The 12854-nt window shown below is 35.7% G+C and overlaps 1 protein-coding gene across 1 annotated transcript in view; it reads right to left on the reverse strand.

The window, feature by feature from the left end:
• Nucleotides 1-405: 405 nt before the first annotated feature.
• Nucleotides 406-12854, reverse strand: part of LOC135224751 (glutamic acid-rich protein-like) — a 59564-nt gene continuing 47115 nt past the window's right edge. Inside the window, exon 2 of the mRNA XM_064264077.1 lies at nucleotides 406-572. Coding sequence (XP_064120147.1) covers nucleotides 406-572 — 167 coding nt within the window. The remainder of the gene's footprint in view (nucleotides 573-12854) is intronic.

A 12854-nucleotide genomic window follows, 5' to 3' on the forward strand; every position in this document is an offset into this window, starting at 1 on the left:
AACAGAGAGTCGTAATAAGTGATGAAGAATCAGAATGGCTGAAGTAACAAGTGGAGTTCCTGAGGGTTCTGTCCTTGGCCCTCTCTTGTTTTTTATTTACATTAATGACATTGAGAGAGAGAGAGAGAGAGAGAGAGAGAGAGAGAGAGAGATGAATATTTCGGATATCCTACAATTTAGAAAAATTTCTGGTTGATCTTAAATCTTTGACATGAGAGAGAGAGAGAGAGAGAATTAGTATTGTGGATATTCAAGAAAGCTTGCTGTTGATCATAATAAATCTGTAACACGAGAGAGAGAGAGAGAGAGAGAGAGAGAGAGAGAGAGAGAGAGAGAGAGAGAGAGAGATGGGTTCATCCGCCAGTAACTGAACGGAATTTATGGCGCCCTACCCGAATTTGTGGGTCAGTTTGGACAGGTCCCCGAGTTCCAGGCCAGATAATGAAGATCCATACTTGGATCTTCTTCTTTAGGCGAGTTTTCTTCTTCTTCTTCTTCTTCTTCTTCTTCTTCTTCTTCTTCTACAAGTGATTTAGAATGTTGCTGTCCACGCCGGTGTTGCATGATAACTGCTGTTATAATTCGAAATGTGCAATCGTTCATATGCAACAGAACAGGTGACTGGGGTCATTGCATTGCAAAGTTAGCTTCACTGAAGAGATCAGAGTGCGTATGTTTATGTGTATATATATATATATAAATATATATATACACATATATATATATATATATATATATATATATATATATATATATATATATATATATATATATATATAATATTTATATATATGTGTGTGCGCGCGTGTGTGTATCTATGCTTGTATCAGGATTTCCACATACACTTTTATTTTCCATATTAGATTTTGTGTATATGTTACTTATCAGTTTATACACAACAAACACACACACACATATATATATATATATATATATATATATATATATATATGTATATATATATATATATATATATATATTGATATATATATATATATATATATATATATAGATATATACGTGTGTGTGTGTGTATGTATGTATGTATGTTTGTATGTGTTTGCGTATAATGTTATATGTCTTTATATATATACATCCACAAACGCACAAACACCATCTTCGTTGAGGTAACCCAACAATAGAATTTCCTTCATGCTCAAAACAGGCCCGCCTTCCGTATTTCCTCTTCCATCTCCCCCCCCGCGCCCCACCACCACCACCACCACCGCCCTTAGCGACCGTCCGCCCAAATAGACACAATACCCACGTAAAGTTCTACAATATGGGACAAGTTAAACAAACGCATACCTGCCCGGCACACATATGTCTTATGTTTACGCAAACGTGCTCTGTAACATTAAAGCCGAAGAACGCTCAGACATATGAGTGTGCTTTCCCCATGCAAGCAATTCTGGGGGTATTTCGGGAAGGTCCTGATATTAATGCATACGTGAATACTTGTATTTGTGTGCGTTTTTTTATTGGATGATTCTTGACGTTCATGTGAACGTGTGTTTGTTATGCATAGACATGTGTTTCTGAACGTATGCGTTATGGGTATACGTGCGTATGAAGGTAAAAGATCATCCAGTAAAAAATATAATTAGGTATATATGCTGGATATGAATATATGGTAATGTATGTGTGTATATATATCTATCTATCTGTAAATAATTATATATCATATATAGATATATATATATATATAGTATATATATAGATATATATATATATATATATATATCCATAGCCTATCTATATCTATATATCTAGACAAATATTAATATACATTCGTTATATATATAATATATATATATATATATATAATATATATGTGTGTGTGTGTGTGTATATATATATCTATATATATATATATATATATATATATATATATATTATATATATATAAGAGTGTGTGTGTGTGTCTGGTTGTATGTATGTGTATGTGAGACATTCGCAAACTCACATAGTCGAAATATGTATTTACATTTCAACATACATCATCTCTCTCTCTCTCTCTCTCTCTCTGTGAGCTTCCTCCTCATCTTCTTTTTTCTCTTCATCTTTTCACTCATATACGTATAAAACGAGCCCAGGAGAAGATGGTATATCCGACAGGGGGCAAGGTCCCATCCCCCCCCCCCCCACAAAAAAAAAAGAAAAAAAAAAGAAAAAAGACAGAAACTGTCACGGAGAAGAGATGTTTGTCATTACCTTTTCCCGCCCCTTTTTCTTCTTTTCCCTTTTTTTCCCCAGAAGTTGCGCTACTCTGCAATTTTCTATTGCACCATTACTCATCGACTTCTTCTTTCAATCATTGTGTCACAGTTCCGCGCCCTTTACGGAGACGGAAGAAGGAACGGTTGCGTTGCACTCTCGCACTCAGCGACATACTACTCAGGAGAGAGAGAGAGAGAGAGAGAGAGAGAAAATAATCATAAATGATTATTTAAGAAAGGATGAGATAGGTATATGAAATATGTGTAGGTGTATTAGAGAGAGAGAGAGAGAGAGAGAGAGAGAGAGAGAGCTAGAATTACTAGCTCAGAGAGAGAGAGAAGAAATTATACTGTGATGGGTGAAGTTTTCTGTGTTACTCAGAGAATTCCGGTCTTTATATGTGACAAAACTCAGGAAGTTATGAGAAATGGGTTTATGGGTCTTGGGCTGATAGACTGTTTTTCTTTTTTTTCCATTTGTTGATTCGCATCACATGTTTCTGCTTTTTTTATTTCCAACTGAAAAGATTGAGCATTAGATACTGTATTATATACACATATACATACATACATACATGTACAAATAAATAAATGATATATATATATATATATTATGTATATATATATATATATATATATTATATTATATATATATATACTATATATATACATATATATATATGTGTGTGTATGTGTGTGTACAGCATTAGATTGTTATACACTATATATCATGTATATATATATAGATATATACTATATATATCAATATATATATGTGTGTGTGTGTGTGTGTGTGTGTGTGTGTGTGTATGTATGTATACATATATCAAAATCAGGTGTAGGCAACGACCAGCGAGACACATCAGTGTGAGAGTCGATCAGGGAAACCAGTTAACTCAGCATATTTCTTTTTTTCCTACGTTTCGTAATAATTTCTGTATTACATCATCAGGGATCTATTGAATAATGAATAAATAACTGAAAAAGTTACTGTAAACACTTAAAAAAACCATAAGAAAAATAGAATTCACCAAATACAGTACAGCTGAAAAACAGAACATAACCAGAGACCGCTAACCAGCCTTAGGTGGAGGGAGCTAAAGACAGAATGCTTATAGATTTAACTTGTACTTTTTTAAGGAATAAAATTTTACCACAAGACGCTGATCTTGAAATGTCAAGTTTAGATGTAGAATCGCTGTTTACTAATGTCCCTCTGGAGGAAACCATTGATATTATTTTTAAATAAACGTATTCCTGAACCGATGCTGTATTTAACATTTTTAGTCGGACTTATTTTTTTTCTTTTTCTTCAGCTTGCAGTGCTGGACACTGCCTTTATTTTTGATTGCAAGCTTTTAAAACAAACTGACGGTTTAGCCATGGGCTCCCCTTTTCAAAGGTCCAACTTTTGCCAACATCATGTGTTAGCTGGAAGAGCGCATCTTAGATGACTGTCCTCTTAGGTTTCACCCGCTTTTTTATGTTAGGTATATTGATGACCCCTTCGCCTTATTTAAAAATGACTTTGATATTTACTCTTTTTAGCATTTGCCAATTCTAAGCATGATGATATTAAGTTTACTGTAGAAGTAGACGTGAACAATCGATTGCCTTTTTTAGACGTTTTTGTATACCAGAAATGGTAGTTCTTTTAATACTTCTGTTTTTAGGAAGAAGGCGTTTACTGGTTTAGGATGCAATTCCTACAGCTTTCTTTGGAAACTTATATATATATATATATATATATATATATATATATATATATATATATATATATAAGATTTTTTTTTTTTTTTTTTTAGTCAGTCTGCTAAGGAAAGGACAAGAAGTCCAAAGGCCTTGTAGAGCTCCAACGTTTCTGTTTTCCTTCGATGAATTTGTCTTTATTTGTATATTCATCACGTTCCATATTTTCTATTTTCGCGAATCATTTGCACACACTCACACACACACACACACACACGTATATATATATATATATAGATATAGTAATATAAATATATATATATGTTTTATGTATGTATATGTATGTATATGAGCAAATGTCAAATCGATCTATGAAAATCTATCTGTATCTTTCCATGACGTAAGTTCTACAAATATGTCTCCAGTGTAAACACCTGATCACCGCACATTTCTGTTATATTATGTAATTTTCTAAGGTTCGCTCTTGAAAATAACGCACGGACGCACACATGCGTGGACAGCCATTCGCGTGCGTGAATGTGTTCCGATGAATAAATTTTGCTCACAAGTACACGGACAAATTTGAAGTCCAGACTGAATGGGGTTCGTGCACAAGCACTGAACTTAGTTCATGTCTGAGAAGCGCTCAAAATTGCTTGCATGCAGTTTTTGCACGAGAGAGAGAGAGAGAGAGAGAGAGAGAGAGAGAGAGAGAGAGAGAGAGAGAGAGGGGGGGGGGGAAAGTGGAGTGGAGTGAGATAATGATTATATTGTGATTTTACGAAAACGCATTGAGAGAGAGAGAGAGGAGAGAAGAGGGATGAGAGAGAGCGGGGAAGAGAGTAAGAGAGAGAGAGAGGAGTGGAGTGGAGTGGATATACGGTGAGAGACTAAATATGATTTATGAAACAGTACGAGAGAGAGAAACGAGAGAGATAGAGAGAGAGGAGAGAGGAGAGAGAGAGAGAGAGAGAGAGAGAGAGACAGAGAGCAGATAACTTGAAGCCGAAGAAAGAAAATGCCTGCTTTCAAGAACGCTCCTGTGTTTTCCGCTCGTTACGAAACGATGAAGAACCAAGCAGAAGTGGGTCCGAGTCGAAGTGGAGGGATGGAGAGTCAGCATCGAGCATCCAAGAGATTTTTACCGCTTACAAACGACCCGTGTAAACGCACGGGACATGTGTTGATAAGGGATGCTTTTAGACTGGGGTCCTTTGGCTTCCTCTCTCTCTCTCTCCTCCTCCTCTTCCTTTTGTTGGAGGCTTTATCACTATAGTCATGAGGACGGATCCCATCCCCCACCCTCTCTCTCTCTCTCTCTCTCTCTCTCTCTCTCTCTCTCTCTCTCTCCTTCTTCTTCTTCTGCTGCTTGGTATTTACGACAGTAGGAGGGCAATAGATATACTCTACTTAGATTTCCAAAAAACCTTTGACAAAGTTCCACACAAGAAACTAATGATAAAAAAGTTAGATCTTTAGAAATTGTAGGAGAAATATCAGACCGGATCGAAGACTGGCTAACTTATAGAAAACAAAGAGTCGTAATAAGTGATGAAGAATCAGAATGGGCTGAAGTAACAAGTGGAGTTCCTGAGGGTTCTGTCCTTGGCCCTCTCTTGTTTATTATTTACATTAAGGACATTGATGTAGGCTTAATTAGCAGGATAGCCAAACTTGCAGATGACACCAAACTAGGTGTAAATGCAACAGACTCAGATCCAGTGGAAAGTATAAGAAACAATTTGAAGAAAATAGGGGAGTGGTCAAAAAGATGGCAAATGCCTTTTAACTTGGACAAGTGTAAAGTGTTACGAACAGGAAGAAACAACCCTCATGCTAACTACACGCTGCTTGGGAATGACATAAATAGTGTAGAACAAGAAGAGGAACCTGGAGTCATTATTACCAAGGACTTAAAGTCCACAAACACTGCATAGAAGCTGACAAGAAGGCACAGAAATTAGTGGGATACATAAAGAGGCAGTTCAAATACAGGAACAAGGAAACGGTGCTGCAGCTCTAAACATCCATAGTTAGACCTCATCTTGATATGCAGTACAGTTTTGGTCACCAACACTAAGAAAGGACATATATAGATTAGAAGGGGTATAAGCAAGAGCCACAAAGTTAATTCCATCCATCAGGTAAAAAGGTTACAAAAGACGACTAGAGAGCCTGAACATGTATGAATTAGAAGCACGACGATTGCGAGGATAACTAATAGAAACATTCAAAATACTGAAAGGCAGAACAAAAGTAGGCAGTAACCTATTTACGTTATACGAAAACCAGACAAGAAATAATGGATGGAAACTAGAACTGTAGAGATACAACACATCTCATTCTGGGAACTTCTTCACATACAAGATATGTGACAAAAGGAATAAACTGCCACCAGAACTTGTAAACAGCAACAGTGTCGAAGAGCTTAAAAGGAAGCTAGACAAAACCATTAGGACACTATGAATGCACAGTAAAACCTGCTTCTAGAGGTGAGCGCACGATGTCTCCTCGGATGGACTAATAAGTCTTTGAGATATCCTAATCCTCGTAACTCTCTCTCTCTCTCTCTCTCTCTCTCTCTCTCTCTCTCTCTCTCTCTGTGTCATACTGTCAGATTCCTTAAAAACTTATCTTTCTGTTTTTCTTACTCTCTTTACTTTATATAATCCGATCTCTTAGATAATTATTCTCTCTCTCTCTCTCTCTCTCTCTCTCTCTCTCTCTCTCTCTGTTTTACTGTTGGCAGTACATTATAATCCTAGATTGTTTCTTAATCATCCTGTATATGAATTTTCTTCTTCCAGATATAGACTTTTCTTTTTGTCAAGTTCACCCAATAATCTCTCTCTCTCTCTCTCTCTCTCTCTCTCTCTCTCTCTCTCTCTCTCTCTCTCTCTCTCTTCCCTTGTGTATTTAAAGGCTTGTTTACAGCAGCGAGGAGTCATAAACAGTACGGAACGACGAACGGAAGAAAAATGTTCGTGCACAGGCGTTTACATCAAGAGGAAAACAAATACTTACGTTTACGTTCACGACAGGAGCAGCGAAAGACACTTTCTTAAATCGGCAGCTAAACTTGGTCATAAATTTTTCAACGAAGCGGCAATGAAAAAGGGGTATATTTTTATCTCACAATTTACTTCATAGATTCTTTTTCCCACAAAATCAGAACGACGCATGTAGTCCGTAAATGCTTCTACGCTTATCACAACTAGGGGAATAAGCGTACAAGCGCAATTGCCTCTTAAAAGTTTATTTGTAAAAATGGTGTACTTATATCCACACACACACACGAGAGAGAGAGAGAGAGAGAGAGAGAGAGAGAGAGAGAGAGAGAGAGAGAGAGAGAGAGAGAGAGGTGCTAAACTGAAAGAGATGTCGAAGCAATTTTTTATCAAAACTGATTGCCTTTGTTCTCTATAAACATAAGTATTTATCATCGTAAATGTATACAAAGGATGTTATGCCAGTATCCCTAGGTTTATTATTAGACATGTATAGCGTTTATTTCTAGAAATATGGAACTCCTGCATTCTGTGTTACCGTCTATTTAAGAATGAAGTTCTTTCAACTTATAAAGGAAGTCCATTAACCTTTTTTTTTTTTTATTAAAGTTGTAATAGTTGAAGTAGTGACCATTTTATCTTCCTTGTTGAACTTGTTATATGTAACGCCGCTGTCTTTTATATATATAACCGTACACCAAATGTATTTCCTTCCGTTGTACTAAAGTTACCTTTAGATAATGGCACGTTTACTTTTCATCTTAGATTTCTGGCTTTGACGTCAAATAGTCTGTATGATGTTTCCCCAAACCTTTCTTAATTAGACTCTGCCAATCCCCTAAGCCTCCTTCTAAAGACGGAACCATCTCCAAGGGAGAATTTCGAATTGGGTCAGCTATTTCTTAAGGTTTTGGGGACGCTTCGCTTGGATGGGGTATCTTAGCTAAATGGCAGTACGGGATTTTGCCTGGAATCTCACAGAAAGCTTTGGTTCCCGCGCGCGCGCGCGTGCAATCACACACACACACACACACACACACACACACACATAAATACTTTGTCAGACATTCACACTTATGCATTTACATACCTTCTATACACACACACACACACACACACACGTTCTGAAACATCCACACTCAGGCACTCACGTACCTTCTACACACACACACACACACACTTTGCAGCATTTTCCCTCAAGGGGCTATACAGCATATTTGTTACTCGGTGCTAAGCCCAAATAGACAGTTGTTTAAAATAAACCGCTTTATTCTTCGATTAATGGTTACATTTTGCATTATTGTTAATGTCTCTAGGTTCTGTTCATTGTGAAACTGGATTTGAATGATTAGCCCTTTGCAATCTCATGATAAATCATAATGGGATGATGACTTTAACTACCATCCTTGTCTTATTATACCCATAACGCATGAAATTCACCGGTCGACATTGTTTGTCTTGCATATGTATGCTTTTTGTACTTGCTAATTAAACCCAGTACAAATGTTTTAAAACAGTTACCTTAGGAAGAGATCTTCGAAAATTTTACTATAAATGGCTCTTGGTACTTATCTGGAATTTCCAGTGAATAGTGTTATAATATTCTCAGATTCATTTTTATGGCAGAACCTCGTGTTGTTGCAGTTACTACATTCGATTTCTTGACTTGTCTATAAATGAATTGACAAAGTTAATTTTTTAATGTATTTATTAATGTAGTTATTCATTTATTAATTTATTTATTCATTGATTTATTTGTGTATTTATTTATTCGTGTATTCATTGATTTAGTTATCTATTCATTCAGTTATTTATTTTATTTATTTGTGTTTTATTTATGTATTTATTAATTTAGTTATTAATTTTTTATTGATTTAGTTATTCATTTATTGATTGATTTATTTATGTATTTATTGATTTAGTTATTTATTCATTAAGTTATTCATTGTATTTATTTGTGTCGTTGTGTTTTATTTAAGTATTTATTGCTTTAGTTATTCATTTTTTATTTATTTATTTATTTATTTATTTGTGTATTTGTTTGTTGGTTGATTGATTGATTTAAATGTATACAATTTTAGAACGAACCGTTTTATTGAGTATATTTTCTCTTTGGCCCCAAGCCTGTAATAAAGCATCCCCGAGGTGTTAGTTTTTAGCTTTCCATTCTTCCTGCAATACATCATGAGAGGAAAAGCAGCGGCGGTACCTCCTCACGAGCCGCAACTTAACAGACGAGAGGGAAAAACGGTTTGCTCTGCACCTGGCGTTGTATTTTTCTGCTTGGCAAGTGGCCAGGAGGTTGTGCTTTTCAGGAAGGGGCATGAAGATGTCGTTACTTTTCTGCTTCTATTCATTCTTTATTAAGAGTTTATTTATCTGATTATTTACATCGGTAACTGTTTCTTTCCTTCAACTGCTGATCGCTGGGACTTGCTTCTCGGCTTCCGTTTTCTTTGACTGGTGCGCACTTCCGCTTTACAAAAGGCTAAAGATGTCACTTCAGTAAGTCTTGAAAGACCTAAAAGACCGAATCTTCTTTCCTTCCAATTCAGTCAGCCAGCCAATATATTTTTCTCATTGATGGAAACCGCAACATTACAACAGTGAGAGGCCGTAAGCGAAAAATAGAATGAATTCTTTTACTGTTTACTAATTACCAGCAGTGGAATCTGACACAACAAAATTCTTCATCTTGTTGGGCTTGGTCGCCAATTTCATCTGTCGGGTTTCACTGAAGGAGGTTTTTACCCAATTTTTGTCCCTGAAACATCGATAATCTTAGCTGTTGTGTAAAGGATGAAACTCGGGTTCCTACAAACAAAGCATGATGCGTTTGATTTAATTGTTACTTAATTCCCGTGCGTTAGTTACTATGACTGACTACTTGGTCTGTTGGGGCTCATTACGGCTTTTTTTTTTTTTTTTTTTTTTTTTTTTTTTTTTTGTTTTTTTTTTTTTTTTTTTTTTTTTTTTTTTTGACAGAGCTCCTAAGGTCAGCTGCAAGTTCTAAAGCAGTGATTTTTGGGATTCGGTTGACCGGGAAACGCAATAGCTTTTATTCAGTATTCCAAAACCCTCAAGTATCCGATATTTCTCACGGAAACCCGGTTACATTTATTTACACCTCGTTTGCAAACAAATTTCAGAGAACCAGACGAGAGCATAACATATTGGTAAAAGTTATTTCATGTAAGAAGAAGAAGAAGAGGAGGAGGAGGAAGAAGAAGAATGATTGTGACATTTGGTTTGAGATCGTGTCAGTAAATCTTTTCTGGCTCATAGAGGAAATCTTTCATGCGCCCATTCATCATTTCTGGGGGATTACTACGAACCACATGTCACTTCTTTGATGTTTGCACGCGCTTTGGTGAAAGAGAGGAAAAGTGGTCTTATTAAGATTTCTCTCTCTCTCTCTCTCTCTCTCTCTCTCTCTCTCTCGTTTTAGATAAATACTGCTTTTCTTTTATTTTTTATTTCATTATGTAGCTGGATGTAATAAGTATTGTATTGAAACTTTGGAGCACAAAGTAACCTTAGATAGATCGGACCTTTCATTTTTCAGCTCTCAGGAATCACAAATAAGAACTTGGCGAAACCGAGGAAAAGACAAATGACAGATGTAATTGATTGGCAAGTTGTTATTGATTATGACACATACATACATACATATGCATAAATACTATCCTTCATGTGAGATTGTTTAAGACATCTTCATGTCCTTAAATAAAGGATAATTGACTATAAATGATAATGCTCCACTTGTCTGTGAATTGATAGTAAGATACTTTTCTTCAATACATTTGCCAACAAACTCTGTGCCGTCAATCCTCTGGATTCCTCATTCCCAACCACCTGAAATAGCTCTGTAAAATGGCTGACCGCCCTCGCCTCTGTGCATGCATCTTTCACTGTCTATTGAGTGAGAGTCGGAATTTTGCTGTTCCTTTCGTGAGGCTGCTTAATCCTCAAAGGCAATGGGATGGAAAAGGTCACTGGACGAGGGGGGAAGGTTCTCGGGCTAAAACTGGAAGAGTGTCCTTGGGTATCCATGAATCATGAGGCAGGGAGGAGATAAAAGTGGGTAGTCCGTTGAGGGTCGGGTCCGCCTGGCTGTCTAAAGTGGTCGAATTCATCCGAAATTGTCAAGTCTTGGCCCGTTGCCCCCATTTCGTGATGCTCTTAGTGATGCGATATCTTGGGTTTTCATTTTGCGTTTATTTATGCACGTAATAGATTGAAATGTAAGATTCACTTCTTGGTGTGATAAGTGTATGCTAATAGACGTGGTTGTAAGTAAATAAGTTTAGCAATGGCGGGTAGACTTACAAAATTGTTAAGTATCTCTGTAGTATATTTTTGGCTTGAGTAAAATGCATTAAGAGGCATCATTTCTTGTATTGGTATGCATGTCAGAAGTGGCGGTGTTTATTACTATACTAGAAATACTTTATAAACTATTCTTCCAGATTAAGTAAATAGAGTTCTTTAACAGTCTTAACGGAGTGATGAGGGACACTATACATAAACACCCTTTTGGATTTATTTCTATGTTTTTATATTATATTTCGATATTGATTTCCTCGGGCTTGTTTTGCTTCTTAATGGGAATTTTTTTCGTTCTGGTTCCGGGATGTTTTGTTTTATGACCTTACATAACATTATGCAATGTTGCATAATGTTACGTAAGGCATAACATTGTGTAAGCTTATTCAATGTTGTATCTAAACCAGTTTGTTTTTGGTCTACGTTTCCTTAAATTTCGGTCTTATATGTAGAATATTTTCTTTTTATATTGTTGGTGGGCTATTCATTCGTGTATTCTAATTGTTTTATCATTACACTAACAGATTTATTATAGGCTTGTTTTTCACGTGTATGAAATATCGTTTGTAGATGCTCTCTGACAGATGTCCATTCACATACATTTATGCGCACATACTTCATATATATATATACACACAATACACACACACACACACACACACACACACACACATATATATATATATATATATATATATATATATACGTTGTATGTATGTATGTATGTATATTATATATATATATATATATATATATATATATATACACACATACATGCATACATATCTAGCCTCATCCGTTTTTCGCAAGTGAACATTTTGGGAATATTGATGTTATTATCTCTCTCTCTCTCTCTCTCTCTCTCTCTCTCTCTCTCTCTCTCTCTCTCTCTCTCTCTCTCCTCTCTCATCTCTTAATTTCATCGTGTCCCTTTCACCCAAAATATCCCAAAACCCAAAGGTCTCATTTCCCATCTAATATTGCCCTGTATAATAACGTATTTATATGTTGCATCATGTATTATAGACCTGTAGTTTGGACGCACCGTTTTTTATTTGAATTATGCATGAGATTCATTACACATCCATCGAAAGTTAATCAAAATCAACTTTACTCTCTAAATACTGATAGACGTTGGTATTGCCAGTTTTGTTCTGGTATTATTGCATCAATATTATACCCGATTAACTCTAGTATTTGTTGCCCAATGTTTTTTTTTTTAATTGCTGGAATACGATTGTGTTATTTGTTTGCGAATGGCCTAAACTGCTTGTTAACATTTACATACGTCTACATATTTTTGTATATCATATATATATATATATATATAGATATATATATATATATATATATATATATATATATAGATGTTTGTATATGTCTGTGTAAAGACGCTGAGATAAATATGCTGCAAAATGTATATCAAGTAAACGTTAGAAAATAGTGTTGCTGTACTTGTCTAGTAGTGACTGACTTTTCTTGACAAAATGACATCTTTAATAATTTTGGGAAAATGAACGAAGACAGAGAATTCTCTTATCCGTAAATGAATTGAGATAAAACCGGCCTCTGAACAGATCCTGTAGGATTACTAAGAGAATGCAAAATACAT

This window comes from Macrobrachium nipponense, chromosome 12 (genome assembly GCF_015104395.2).
Source record: "Macrobrachium nipponense isolate FS-2020 chromosome 12, ASM1510439v2, whole genome shotgun sequence".
Classification (NCBI taxonomy): Eukaryota; Metazoa; Arthropoda; class Malacostraca; order Decapoda; family Palaemonidae; genus Macrobrachium; species Macrobrachium nipponense.